General features: G+C 26.1%; 1 protein-coding gene across 2 annotated transcripts in view; it reads right to left on the bottom strand.

Moving 5' to 3' along the window:
- The window catches only part of LOC149054380 (receptor-type tyrosine-protein phosphatase kappa-like), a 208325-nt gene that overhangs the window by 152014 nt on the left and 40800 nt on the right, over positions 1-15511 (bottom strand). Inside the window, exon 2 of one of the 2 annotated variants that reach the window (XM_089230349.1) lies at positions 11195-11212. The exons of the other annotated variant lie outside the window; for it this stretch is intronic. Within the exon in view, the coding sequence (XP_089086475.1) occupies positions 11195-11212 (18 nt within the window). The remainder of the gene's footprint in view (positions 1-11194; positions 11213-15511) is intronic. 2 annotated transcript variants of the gene reach the window in all.

The following is a 15511-nucleotide window of genomic DNA, read 5'->3' as shown; positions in this document are numbered from 1 at the left end:
TCATCGTGTAACATATTTTATCCCTATAGTGATGATTGTTCATAATAATATTTTAGATTACCTATTAATCACTTTATGAACTGGGTCACATAATATACGTAACTATCTAATTATTTATATTGTTTATGTAATTTATAGATAAATTAAGTTAATACATTTGAAATTATCTATTTATGAACATTAGAATCGTAGGTATTTCTGATGGAATGAAGTGCGAAAACATTAATTCAAATAGTAATAATGTTATACATTTATACTAAAAAACAATTATGTATATTGTTGAACATTATATTTTTCGGTACTAAATTTAAAAGCTAGAACAATCGTTCTTTTGGATAAAGTCCAATTTGTACTCAACTTGATTTTTATCGCTTGTCTAAACTCTCGTCTACTTTATTTTATAACCCAAGGTGAATGACACTATAATGTAATATAATATTACTGAATAATATGATGGTAACTTAATACTACCTGAACATTACTTACATTATTTACCTAACTGTTTACCATTGATGATGGTAAATGTATAAATTAAATAAATGAAAATGAAATAAAGAATTTGTTAATTACAAGTAACCTGTGCATTTTAGTAAAGTTTATTTTGCATAAAACGAGGCATGACCTATATTAATTAGAAACGCAGCATTTTACCCACCTCCTAAGAAATGTTAGTTTTAATGTTATTTCAAATTAAATACGAATTTCAATTCTAAACGCGCGACATTTATAAATATTACTTTTTTTTAGTACTGTCTTATATAGTGTAATATATTTACAATATCTACCATTATGAGCTATATTGCTGTTGATTGATTAAAATATAATATTTTAGCAATTATTTAAAACCACCAACTCATTACAATATTATTAAAACAAATACATTTCAAATTAGTGAGCTACATTAGCTATTAAAATATTATACAATTAATACTTGGTGATTTGTCCCGAAAACAATATAGTTTTATCTTTTATACAAAGTGGCTTGGCATGGCGTAGTTGCTGCAATCATTCAACGTAACATGATTGAGTGAACGCACCGTCCGTTTACACTAATTTCCGGATGGGTGACCAACCGGGTTCTTATTGCCAAAATCTATACCACACATACATATTTGAATAAGTATACTACCTATGATAGACTCATATAATGGTCAGATATTTTTATTTAAAAAAAAATTTATTTACCTTGATATCTACTTAGACAATTACTTTATTTTTTAAACACTCCAAGCTTGTCTATAAACCTTTTTGTGAAGTACTTATGAATATAAAATACTATATAGCAATCATACTCTGCGTAATTGCAGAGTATTGCCTTTTTATTTCATACTTTTTTTCAGAATATTATAGGCATGATACATAATTTAATTTGAATACATGCGCATATTTTATATTATATCATACTCATATGGATAAGAAATTAGAGGGCAAAGAAAAAAAGGTAATATATTATAGTAGGCAATACAGTTTTCCTTAATATATTTAATATTTATTTTAGTCAACGTACCATTGATTTCGTTCCATTCAACAAAATTATAACTATTTTTACGTATATTTAATTCAATACATTATAAGTCTTTATAAACATAATAAAAGTAGTTTTTATATAATTTAATATTAGAAGTTGTAGACGCTGTAGATGCTGAATATTAATTAATTATTATTATATTTCGCTCATATAATTTAACTTAAGAGACATACGGTATACATTTTTTTTTAATATACCTAGATATATATTTTTTGGCGGCGCCGCGGAAGCAATGCGAAAGCAGATCCCGCGGCGTCGTCGGTTAAAACGAAAAAAAAAAAAAAATGAATATTTTTTAGAACAAATACTAGGTGTATGAGATATTTGATGATGTCAATTAGATATTTAAATTAAAACTCATTTGAAAATTCTTCAAACTTTTGTTACTTGAATAGTTTAAAGGATGTATTATATTATGTTTTTATTTTTATTTTAAACATAAAAACCTCAGCTACTAGGACATTAGTTATTAATATACATTTATTTTACATATGGTTTACACTTTAACAAATTAAACATTAGATTAGGTTCTATAAATTGATTTGCTTTAAAAAATTGATGATGTTTTTTACTATTATTTTTATATTTTGAAGAACATATTAAATGCTTTTGTGTTCGTATAATATATTAAACTTAACGGAAATAACAGATTTTAATGCATAATTAATGACTTGAGGGTTTTTATACGACTTTTTCTCGTAGCATAATATAATATAATTTGTCTGTATATATTAATTAGGTAGGTACTACGGTATATTTGCTTAGCAAATCAAAAACCGTATAAACTAAAAAATCTATCGAATTTTCTTAAGAGGTTTGCTTATTCGATTTACTAGGTAAAAAAACAAAAATACGAATGACATTTAACTTTAATTTACGGACTTTATTTTTGATTTTACCCAGAAAATATTTATTTTTATAATAATTTCTAGTTATTTTTTTATTTATCGTGATATTTAAGTTGTAATAGGTAATAAAACCTACCTTTAAGTTATTTCATACCAATCATTACTATTTGACTTGTATCAAATGTTAATGATATATACCTACGTTAAGGTGTGTAATTCACTAATACATATGATTATAATAAAGAATATTATATCATGCTCTATTAATAAAATATTAAAATATGTTACTATATATTTAGACGGTACGACTAAACTCGCCATCCGGTTAATACACAGAAAAATTCATCATAAAAGTCGACAAAAGTATTATTATCAGGCTAACGTCACACCTTTTAGTATTTCATATTAGTGGGCTCGCCAAACTAAACTACCTACCTCGAAAACGCAACAGTTGTCTCGCTACGATTCGTTAAACAATCCTCTCGGGTTATATGAAATACTGAAATAATTGTAAAATAATTCTACTAAGGTAATTGAATTGCATTACAATAATAAATTACGACAGTATAATATATTTTAATCGCATAGCTCCTCGTTTCGGCATAAAATTTAAATATACCCTTCTTGAACATTACTTACCTATCTACTGCAGGAACTTAATTATAAATTATAATTTATAATTACCGCGTTATAGAATTTTAACGATATTATTATTCTTAAAAAATGATTTTTTTTTTTTAGAGAAATAAGATAAGTTTTAAGAAAAATAATATTTTACATTGCCCAAAACTAGGAAGAATAACAACGATTCTATATTTTTAATTTAAATAAAGACACTAACAGGAAAGGTGAAGTCCCGAGTACAAAAACATCGTTTTTAGTTATCGTTATTAATTAATTATTGAATTATTTAAAAGCATTTATTTATGTTTACTAAAGCAATAAATCATTCCTTTTTGCCGTTTTATGTATATTTCTTGTTCAAAACAATTTGAATAAAATAGTGAACAAATCGTTTCGAACGTCGAGAAAATGCAAAACGTTTTAATATCGGTTAGATCGTAAAAGTTCCCAGATATCATCACACCAAATATTGCATATTAAACACATTCGTTTATCTGCAAGACATACAAACGACCTGAGGAAGGTTAATATACGTGTGCCAAAAATTAGAAAGTCACATCCCAGATGTTGCCATCATCCAAACCGCCTACATTCGTATTAAAGCCACGCCAAAACCCATTAAAAGCACCGACTGCGATTTCCTTGTGAAGGATAAAAACAGCAGGTACGCAAATAGACGAACACGCGCTAAATGATTTGAAAAATAACACCGAGAAAAACTATTTCTTTTACTACGGTATTGTTTGTTTATCCATATTATTACCGTTTTTTATTTTAATGTTTGTAGTGTATCCTATCCGACGATAATAAAATATTGCACATATAGTTTAATAGCAATTCTAATAAAAACCGTAGAACGCTTATTTTTGTAGTGAGACACGATCAAAATCGATCGTTTAAAGATATATAAATAATACGTGATATTAATATTATATTATTATCATCGTTATTTTTCAACACGATATTCGCATAGTTGTTAATGTCGGCGTCTTATATATGCAATTTAGCAGCACGGATGTACACTGATTCAACGAGTAGCCTACCCATTAACAGCTATTACTATTAACTCTGTCGTCTAGCTTTATGTATTATAGATATCTGGTCTACGCCTAATCTAAATTGTTACCTACTAAATTGCTTACAAGAAATTATGATTTAAATATTTTTTTTGAGAGAAGCAGCAGAGGACAAGGTTAGGTGGCAAAGTTGATCGTTTTTAGTATGATCATAAAGGCCGAAACTAAAGAAGAAGAAGATATAGGTACATATTATTATGTATTTTAGGCTAAGCCAAAAAAAACAAAGAGAGTTTAAATTTCGTTTTTAATGCTATTATTTGAGTTAAATTAAAATAATATTTATTTGCTATTATTGGAAAATTAATATCTATGCCACAATCCCCTCCTTCTCGAAAATATAGATCCTATAATTACGCCAATGAATATATTGATCTCAATATTGTATTTCAAACACTAATTGATATTGCGCAAAAATGTTGTTGACCCTGGAAACATGATCGGTGTTCGTATTGGATTCACGTGTTTCGACAAAATATTTTTTATGATTAATTATATTCTCAACTATTGAAAGTTTTAACGAGAAGTTTAAAATATCTGATATTTTTTTCGAAAACAAATATCAAGATTACAAACAATAAATCTATACACGAAAAAAAGTTTTCGAATAATAAACATTATTAAATTTTAAAAGTAAACATTAATAAATAATAATGTTCTTAAATCTCGTCGATGCAAAGAGTTTAAGTATATATAGTTAATGGATTTAGAAAAAAAGTAGAAACTATTCGTTATAGTTCCGTAAACATATTATATTAAAATCGAAAAGTGTAAGTAAACGCCTAAACATCCAACATGCTTTTAATGTTTAAAAAAATGTCTAATTTTAGATTCTGATCGCTCCGATGGATGTACTTGTTTTACAGTGTAAAGTGGCAAAATATGATGCACTGCAGCAATCCGTTGACAATAATCTTACCGTGACCACTGCGGACCATTAGGTATGTATAATATTTTTTATAAGTTTATATTTTATGTCTGACATCACTTTTTGGGACAAGTAAGAAAATACTTAAATCTTTAATTTTGGGCAAGATTTATATTAGGTTGTTTTGGAAGTCAAAATTAAACAACTCTCAGAACTTTTATAAGAAATTCCAGTAAAACGGAAATGTTTTCGAAGTAATAGTGTTATAAACCGCGTTATAAAATATAATGATTAATGATGTACTCCAAATCGGGTTTTTGAAGTTAAACAGTAAATTAACTTTCTTAAATGAATTGAATACCTAATAGAACAAATCAATTATTTCCGTAACTCTTTTTAGCAATATTTATGCACGTCCATAGATTAAAATATTTTATAAAATTCGTGCATTAACATACGCAAAGATTTTCAACGGGAGGATTTACATAAAAAATTGTGTATAGGAACAAAATTATTGAGTATAAATTAAAATGTTTTTTTTTAATTTTTTTAATTTTTACTATACCTACATAAAAATACTAAGGAGTAAGAGTTAAACACCTAAACCTCTCCCTCTGTGTACGCACTGATTTTTATTATTTTAACTATTTTTTTGATTCGGAGAAATTCGGCAAATAGCCGTGTCACATATTGAAAAAACATTTGGCTACTTATGGTTATTATAGATTATTATATTATACTCACGTACTCATTCGTGTGGTTGCTTGAAGCGTTCATAATCATTAAAATTATTTATTTTTTTCATTTTTTAATTTTATTTTAAGACTATATGGGTTAATCCATTTATTTATCAATATAAAAAACCCATTATTTAAAAAAAAATATTAACGTTTTTGAAAATATGTTACATAATTATTTCAAGCTGTTTCAATAATTAATTTTTCTAAAACGATATTTTTTTCTTATTTTCAATAATAATTGATAAGAATATCAGAGTACATACTTTGATTTATGAAATTCAAATTTTTGACGAATAGTCTATGCGTTTTATATATTAAAAATTAGGTTAACGGAGTAGTAGACTAACATTTAGCGGTGTACGTCAATACCACTCCAATCAGGTCATATATATACCTACTTTAAAGTTTAAATACCTTCCAGCTTGTTAAATAAACTTGTTTAATATTTGATTTTTATAGATTGATATACTCCGAATAATCGTCTGCTTCGAAATATTATTTCGAAAATGCGGATTGTCATTATTCAAAGTCGTAAAAAACTTTTTTAAGCATTAAAAATATTATGTTTTCTCGAAACATAGTCTTGTAATGACTTACAATTATATGTGAAACATAATTTTCAAAAACGTTTTAGTGTTTTCTGTAACAACGAGTGCCTTATGTTAAATGTAACACTCCGTATAGTAGGTCCGACGTATACAGTCTCGAGTTTGTATTATATTGTATTTACGTTATCTACTAGTTTATGAGTACGTCTATATAATAATAACTGCAAGCGCCTCTGTACATTTATGTTTACGTTGATTGTTTAAGAAACAAAACAGAAAAAACAAAAAGATGGGATACATTGGTGGCTGGTGTTGTGCCATGTGGTCGGACACCGCGGAAATGGGAAGAAAAATATTTTGTTAGAAAGTTTACTGCTATAAATTTCGACTGTCGGAAAGACGCGGTGGTAGTTTTAGCTATAATGTGTGGAGTCTGCACAAGATCGCTGTATTTAATCTATGTTTAAAAGGAGATAACAGATATATTATATATATAATATATACAGGGTGTCCTAAAGAGATCTGACATTCTGACAAATTAAATAACTTTTGTTCTAATCAATATTTTTTAAAAATTTCTTTTAAATATAATCCATAGACACTTGCGCTGCATTTTTGGAATACATTTTTTTTTTTTTAATACTGACAATAAAAAACTTAAAAATTTATAAAAAGTTTTTTCGAAATATTCAATATAGCCAATTTGTAAATCTGATTTTTAGAAAAATGTATATGGTAAAAACACTTATTTAAGTCAAATGGCTGATTTCTTACAAGTTTTTTAAATATCAATATTTTCGTTAAGTAAATTACGATCCAGTTTATGTTAGAAACATTTTAATTTCAAATAATATAAAGTTTTTTAAAAATATTTTGTAAGAAAATTTTTAAATAGGTGCATGTTAAAATATAATTATTTTTTTTATTGCATTTATTTTAATAATATGTGATGTATAAACTATAAATTACTATAATTTACTTAGGTAACGAAAATATTGATATTTAAAAAAATTGTAAAATATCGGCATTTGACTTAATAAGTGTTTTTACCATATACATTTTTCTAAAAATCAGATTTACAAATTGGCTATATTGAATGTTTCGAAAAAAAATTTCATCAATTTCTAAGTTTTTTATTTTCAGTATTAAAAAATAAAAAATAAAAAATGTATTCTAAAAATGTAGCGCAAGTGTCTATGAATTATATTTAAAAGAATTTTTTTTAAAATATTGATTAGAACAAAAGTTATTTCATTTGTCAGATCTCTGTGGGACACCCTGTATATATATATAGGTACACTATATATACATAGTATTGTATTATATACGTATATTGTAGGTATACACCTGCAGCACTTGGAACAGTGACTTACATAATGGTCGGTTAAATAAATTTAGTTTCTGAGCAACCTCGGAGGTTTTGAAACAAAATAATCGGTGTGCTCAACAATATAATAACATATTAAAAAGTAAATGGCAGATAAGTGTATAATATTGATTATATTGTAGTTGGTAGGTATATACTATATACGATCGATACCTATACCTGGTGGTGGCTGTTATAACAGAAAGACTGGCAAATCAATTAATTAACAATATTTTTCGGAAAAATTCAAAATAGCGTACATGCCATTTTTTAGTGCACCATAGGCCGTTTGCCGAGGCGCACGTACGCTGAAGGGACTGACTGAGACAATATTATTTTAGATCCTGAGCGAAGCGATGAATGTATTGATTTTACCATGATGTGTGTTTTAATTTTTTTTTGTGTCTGTCTGTCATCACGTTTTGGGGCAGTAAAAATGCTTCGATTTTTGACTTCAGTACCTCGTTCGATTAGAAAGTGAATCTAGTTGGTACTTTGGGGGGTCAAAAGTAAAAAATTCTTAATACTTTTCTAAATAATCGAGAAAAACAAACTATAAATTAAGGGAAAAACGGGAAATTTTACGCACACTCATTTTTCGACAAAATCGATTTTGGTTTTTGAAGTAACTTTAAAACAAATGACCATAGATACATACAATTTTCACCGAATGTTTATATAAATATATTCTATCCACCATGCAATTTTCAAAAAATTTCGACTTAAGTTGAATTATTCATAGGCATTTGAAATTTTCAATCATTATTAGTTTTTTTTTAATTATTATCGATAAAAATTTATTTTTTAGGTAGAAAATTTTGAAAATTTAATGCAAAGCTCTTAACATATTGTTACAATAGCAGTTGAAAAATAAAATAAATTCATAGTCACAATTTTATTTTATAAGCATTCAAAGTTCAAATTTTGACAACATACGTAAAAATCACGAAAATTCACAAATTATATTAAGCTAGAAATTCATAAAAAATTTTCTTTTTAAATCTAAGATTTAAAAATTTAATACAAGATTCCTTACAAGTTTTTCAATCTTTATCACAAATAAAAATTCCACCGGAAATTTAAATTAAATTTGTATGAGCATTTGAAATTTAAATTTGTACAACATTGGATTTTCACTTTTAGCGATTTCCTTATTTTGGTGTAACTCTAAAACAAATGAACGCAGATACTTGACATTTTCACTGAATGTTTATATAGGCATTTTATATATTTGATAAAATTTTCAAAATATATAGATTTGTTTTGAGCTGTTTACTGACATTTTAATTTTTCAACTTTTTTAGTTTTTTTTTCTATAAATATCGATAAAAAATTAGTTTTTCGGTAGAAAAGCTTGAAAATTTAATACGAGGCTTCTAACATATTTTAACAATAGCAGTTGAAAAATAAAATAAATTCATGGTCAAAATTTTTATTTATAAGCATTTAAATTTCAAATTTTGACAACATATTATGTAAAAATCACGAAAATTCGTAAATTATTTTATGCTAGCAATTCATAAAAAATTTTCCTTTTATATCTAAGATTTCAAAATTTAATACAAGGCTCATAATATATTTTTAAATAAGCAATTGAAAAATAAAAGAAATATATAGTCACAATTTTTATTTATAAGCATTTAAAGTTCAAATTTTGACTAAATACGTAAAAATTACGGCAATGTTCAAATTATCTTGATAGAAATTCATAAAAGTTGTTCTTTTTAATTCTAAGATTTGAAAATTTAATACAAGGCTCCTAACTTATTTTTACAATAGCAGTTGGAAATTAAAAGAAATACATAGTCACAATTTATTTTTATAAGCATTCAAAGTTTGAATTTTAACAATATATAAGTATGCAAAAATCACGAAAATCACGAAAATTCGCAAGTTATTTTAAACTATAAATTACTAAAAATTTTCTTTTTAAATCTAAGATTTGAAATTTTTAATAATCTATAATATTATATCCTAGACAGATAAACCGTCTTCGCTCAGAATCGTTTTTTGTATACAATTATATAATATCATTGGATTCAAATTTAATTCCATCCATTACAGTAACCCACTTGTAACCTACTGTACAGCAGAGCGACATCCACGACTTACCCGCCCTTTTAGTGGTGAAATTTTCAGGCAGGGCAAGAAATGGGTTTTTTTATAGCCAGTCAGGTCATGAACTGCATGAATGTCAAGTCAAGTTGCACCGATAAACCTCTTATGGTCCCACCGGGTCGGCTCAACCCCTGCAGACTGTACGGTTAGTGGTATAATACTTTGTTAAGTCGTAGAAATTCGTGACCAATGGTCATCGCGATAAAAATGCCAGATATTGTTAGAACAATCATTATTATTCTTTTAATTTTTAGTTATCGTATTATAAAATAAAATTATATTAATAAATCATATTATTAAACCCTATTAACGTTTTTACCATAACATAGTTATAATGATGATGGTTTACTTCAACGTTTACGCGTATATCAAACAAATCGTTTGATATTTTTCAAACAACAGGGCAACATATTTACATACAGGTAATTCATTGTTTTCTTCAAGTTGACTAGAATATTACAAGCTTATCACCAGGTTTGATCTCTTAGATTTCTTAAAAATATTTTCATAACATAAAATACATTGAAATAAAAATATACGGGGAAAACCAATTGTGCGTATTTGTAATAAAAATTATCTCCAACAGACGGTTAATATTTTCGTTTGATAATTTAACGAGCGATAAGAGTATAAGATCCATTCGAAAAAGGTTTTTTTTTTTGTAACGCTCTCTCAATGCACACATCCATGTAGAGTAGGTATATAGACTACGTTACCCGTATCTGATCATTCAGTAGTCGCGGTACCTATAACAGTTTTTGATTTCTGCGGTATTAGTATCTTTACAGTAAATATAACTTTAAAAATAACTCATTACATTTTAATAATATGTAATCGAATGAAAATAAATAAATATGTGAGCAAATGAAATTTTGCATCACATTAAATTTATTCTTGTTAACAAGCCTAGGTTACGTTTAGGGTATGATCATTGATCAGGTTGATCATATGAAAACTCCAACAAAATCATAACTTTGCTAAAAATAACCAAACTGTATAACCTTTTCTAATTCAATTTTTCTTATGTTGTGTTCTTTTTTTCTCTGCCTTTTTTATATATATATTTGAACAAATGTCATATTATAATATTTCTAAATATCATATTATAATATTATCATGAACCCAATGTTTTATGTCGCCGAGTGTATATTTCGTTTAATTAACATAACTGATTTTTTTTTTATTTATAGATTTATAACTATCACATCATCGAAGTCTCCAGAGAACTGTATCCACCAGTAAGACCTAACTTAAACGTATATAACACGCGTAAGTACCTACTTAAATATTTTAAAACTATCATTTGGTTAGAAGTGTCTCTCTCCGAAGCCGTTCTATATACAAAATCCAATTGAAATGTACAATACATTTTACCTGACCGATAATGATAATATACATATTGACGTTTTTTTAAAATTTTTTGCACACATTTCTTCTAATCATATCTCTTCTGTAATCGACTGATGTTGACCCCTTACCGAATCGTATTATGAAATCTAAATGGAGAAAATAAAACAATAAAAATCAGTATATTACGACACTTATTATTATGTTATTTAAAATAAATAAGAAACAAAATAAATTTAAACTAATAAAAAAATAAAAATAAAATATATATTTAGTAATTCTAGTTATCAAAATTTAACAGATTATATATCATAGGCGTGTCGAGTGTGTATTGGATATTTGTATTAAGTTAAAATAATTTTCAAATATTGTTTTCTTTCAATACAAATAAGTGTAATAAGTATATTCATTAATATACTAAATTTTCATTCCATCACATAATAATTAATAAGCATATATTTAAGTTCCACAAAATACATTTTTTTTTTTTTTTTTATTTTGAATTAAGAACGTTTAACAATCTGTACTCGTGGTACAATAAGCTTCATAGATATTTGAATTACAATAGTAATAGATTTAATACAAACACAAACGCAACAGCATTCAATTTATATGTAACGCTATTCTTATTTTACATGAAAATCTACAAAATAAAAATAAAAGTATATTTTACAGAAGTTTAAAACATGTATCTATCTATAGATCATCATTATAATAGCAATCGATTATATGTATAGAGACATCGTAACAATCACTGATATTGTATGGTAAAATAATTTTCGCTAAATTTCGAATTACCAACACTTGTTATAGTTTCATATTTTTAGTTTAGTTTCTGCAGTTGTTTCGTTTTACATATCGGTGTATCACTTAATCTTTTACTTACAATAATATGGCAAATTGCCATACAAAGTTTGTACTTGGGTACAGAAAAGTGGTCTTATAAAAAATTTGAATAGAACCCTATAGGTACAGTTAAAATCATAAAAAAAAAATTAGTACGGTGAAGGTGTTTTTGTATTTACTATAAAAAATAAAAAAAATTCGAATAAAAGGTCGTCGCAAAGGTTGTCCAATGGTTTTCTGTACAAACAGCGTAGGTACTTACACGAAATACTAAAAAAAAAACACGGGTTTATTCGAAGGTCATCATCTACGTTTTAGTAAAAGTAATTGCTTATACTTTATTATCTTGAACCTTTTAGCCGATGGTATAATATAATTTATTCGATGTTCAAAATGTATAAACATGATGAATATTAATGAAATAAAATTTGAATATTATGGCTGTACAGATTTTTTATATTGAGATATTAACTATTTCCGTTTTATTATTTATTTTTATCGTATTGGCATATTTTGCGTTCCACGTCAATCAATTTATATTACTATATACCTATGTATTTCGAGAATGCAAGACAACCACCGACCGTCAACCATTTCCGACTTTTGTCTTATCCCTACGGATATGTTACGATCTGCTCATATTATTACACATCAACCGTAAACCGTTATCCCTCTGTTTTTTTTTTTTTTTTGTTACTTGCCAAACAAAATTTTTGTTACCTTTGAGATTGTGATTGGAGCGATGAATGTATATACTATATTGGTTTTACAATGATGAATAGTGTGTGTGTGTGTGCGTGTGCGTGTGCGTGTGCGTGTGCGTGTGCGTGTGCGTGTGCGTGTGCGTGTGTGTGTGTGTGTGTGTGTGTGTGTGTGTGTGTGTGTGTGTGTGTGTGTGTGTGTGTGTGTGTGTGTGTGTGTGTGTGTGTGTGTGTGTGTGTGTGTGTGTGTGTGTGTGTGTGTGTGTGTGTGTGTGTGTGTGTGTGTGTGTGTGTGTGTGTGTGTGTGTGTGTGTTTGTTTGTTTGACTGTCATCTCATTTTGAAGCATTTGAAAAGCTTGAATTTTTAAGGGTGATATCTGCTAGTGAATTGTATGTTGTTAGTTTTAAAGGATGTAAAAAGTAAAGAAAATCCCAATACTTATCAATGCAATCGTGAAAAACAAAAAAACAAATCATAGAGAAAAACGGAAATGTTTTTGCAAAACTAGTTTAAGGTCAAATCTGTTTTAATTTTTTCAAATTTAAAAATTATTAACTTCAGATACATTTGTTTTGTAGACTTAATTAAAAAATATATTGACTTGTTGTCAATTTGAAATTATTAATTTTTTTTTCATTTTTATGTCAAATTTTGTACAACTTATGGTAACTACGTTGGTAGGTACTAAGCATTAACTTATAAGTAAAACTAATAAGTTAAAAATATAATAATTATATTAATTAATAAATAATACGTTAATTATAATATTATATGTGAATTATACATGGACAAATCAATGTAACCTACCTTATTATAACTAATAAAAAAAATTAACTATTTATAGATGACCATATTGAAATGTAATAAAATTAGCCTTAGAAATATATGTACGTACTGAAGTCCGCTTAGAACCATTTTTATCGTATACAATAAATTCATATCAATATTGATTTATTAAATTGTACACGTAATATACTTTAGTGCAGAGTGAGTTCCACATTTCTGTTTTCGTAAAAAAACAACAACTAATTAAAATATAATTATTCATCAGAGCGTAGTTATGTCCTTTTCTTTATGAGTTGTCAATTTGTACACCTTTTGTATCCTATTCAGTGAAATTTATTATTATCGTTCATCAGTTATAAAATGTTATAACTTAATTATTTGTTATTATTATTCAAATGAATTGTATTAATTAACAATAATATTATATAAACAATATTTTATGTGCCTAACTTTTGTAATCTTTTCAAAATTAAGTAATAGTGACATAAATTTTAATAAAATTATAATATGATACATTTTCAGTTGAAATTTTCATTTGTTTAATTGATGTATTAATTGACTTGGCTACAATTATTATTGTACACTAGTCCAGCATAGGTAGTATTTTTTATTCTGTAATGAATAATTTTTTTTTTTTAATGGATAATTTATAGTAAAAATCCATTAAAAGTTCGTCAGATTAATGTATTTTAGCATTCATAATAAATTAAAATCAACATTTTGATTGAAGATTGAACACATATTATGCTTATAATGTTTAATTATTTTATAATTTGAAATTTCTAAAAGTAATAAATATAAACAGTAAAGTTGTATAGCTGTAAAGGTATGAATTTCTAAAAATGGAACTAATTTTAAGTGCGTACAATATGTTACGGTAATATACGACTTAACAGTTGCTTACGTTATCTATATAATAGTAATAAATTGACTTGACGTGACACGAGGGCTAATTAATTTTGGCAGTGAATCTACAAAAGAAATGTTATATTAAAAACCCGGAACTTTTCAAACTAAATGTTCTAAAATTATTTTTACAAATAATGTTATTATGTTTTATAACATACGCTGCATTTATAATATATTCCAATTTTCTTTTAATTAAAAATTATATATTTTATATGCTTAAAATAATATTATAATAAATTTATTAAATTTAACCTAACCTTTCTATAATATTGTTCTTGTCCTATAATAATGTATTAATAATCAAAATTCTTACGATTTCGTCGATATTATAGTAAATTTGACATTTATGTGTATTATAGTGCATTTGTTGTTTTTTAACCTCAAACAGAGTAATATAATAAATCATGTGTATTAAATTGTGCACTTATATGAAATATTATTTAATAGTTATTAATTATAATAATATAATATGTAATAAACTGTAAGATATTAATCATCACCGAGCGTTTTATTTCAATTCACATAATTACATATCGAATTTTCTGGTAAATTATTTCTTTAACAGAGTGACCTATTTAAGTGTTTGCATTCGTTATTTCAATAAATTTCTACTTTGTTTTTCCGAATAATTGATCTTTACAGACAGAATACTTCGAATGACCGAATAATATTGTGCTTCGAAATATGAAATTAAAAAAAAAGATGTCATTTAAAAAATGAAAAATCTTAAGAAATAAAAATGACATAGGTACCTGCTATATATAGTATGACAAAAATAACTTTTTCACAAAGTTGAAACTTTTCACAAAATAATGAGTGTAGACACTTAAACGAATCACCTGGTTTATATTATATTATATTGTTAATGTCAGCTGTTCAAGCTTATATATTATGTATATTGCATAATATTTAAGGCGAATACGAACCGTCGCGCGTGTAGTCAGGAAGATTAAATCGTTGTACTTAAACATTTTAGAACCGTTCAGTGCATATATGTGACCTTCGTTCACTATTTTTAATGCACATTTAGCTAAGTTACATATTATGATATATTTATGCGTGTCAAATTAACTAAATCAAATTGTTGATTATGATTATTATTAATATTAATATATATATATATATAAAAAAAAAATATTTAATTAAAAACGAATGTGGAAATACTATTGGGCAGTACGACCAGCCAAATATTTTCAAAAACAAA

The sequence above is a fragment of the Diuraphis noxia genome, unplaced genomic scaffold, assembly GCF_037042655.1.
Source record: "Diuraphis noxia isolate RWA-SAM2 unplaced genomic scaffold, SU_Dnox_SAM2 contig0007, whole genome shotgun sequence".
Taxonomy (NCBI): domain Eukaryota; kingdom Metazoa; phylum Arthropoda; class Insecta; order Hemiptera; family Aphididae; genus Diuraphis; species Diuraphis noxia.
Note: the sequence above shows the minus strand (reverse complement) of the source record. Positions and strands in the feature narration are given on the sequence as shown.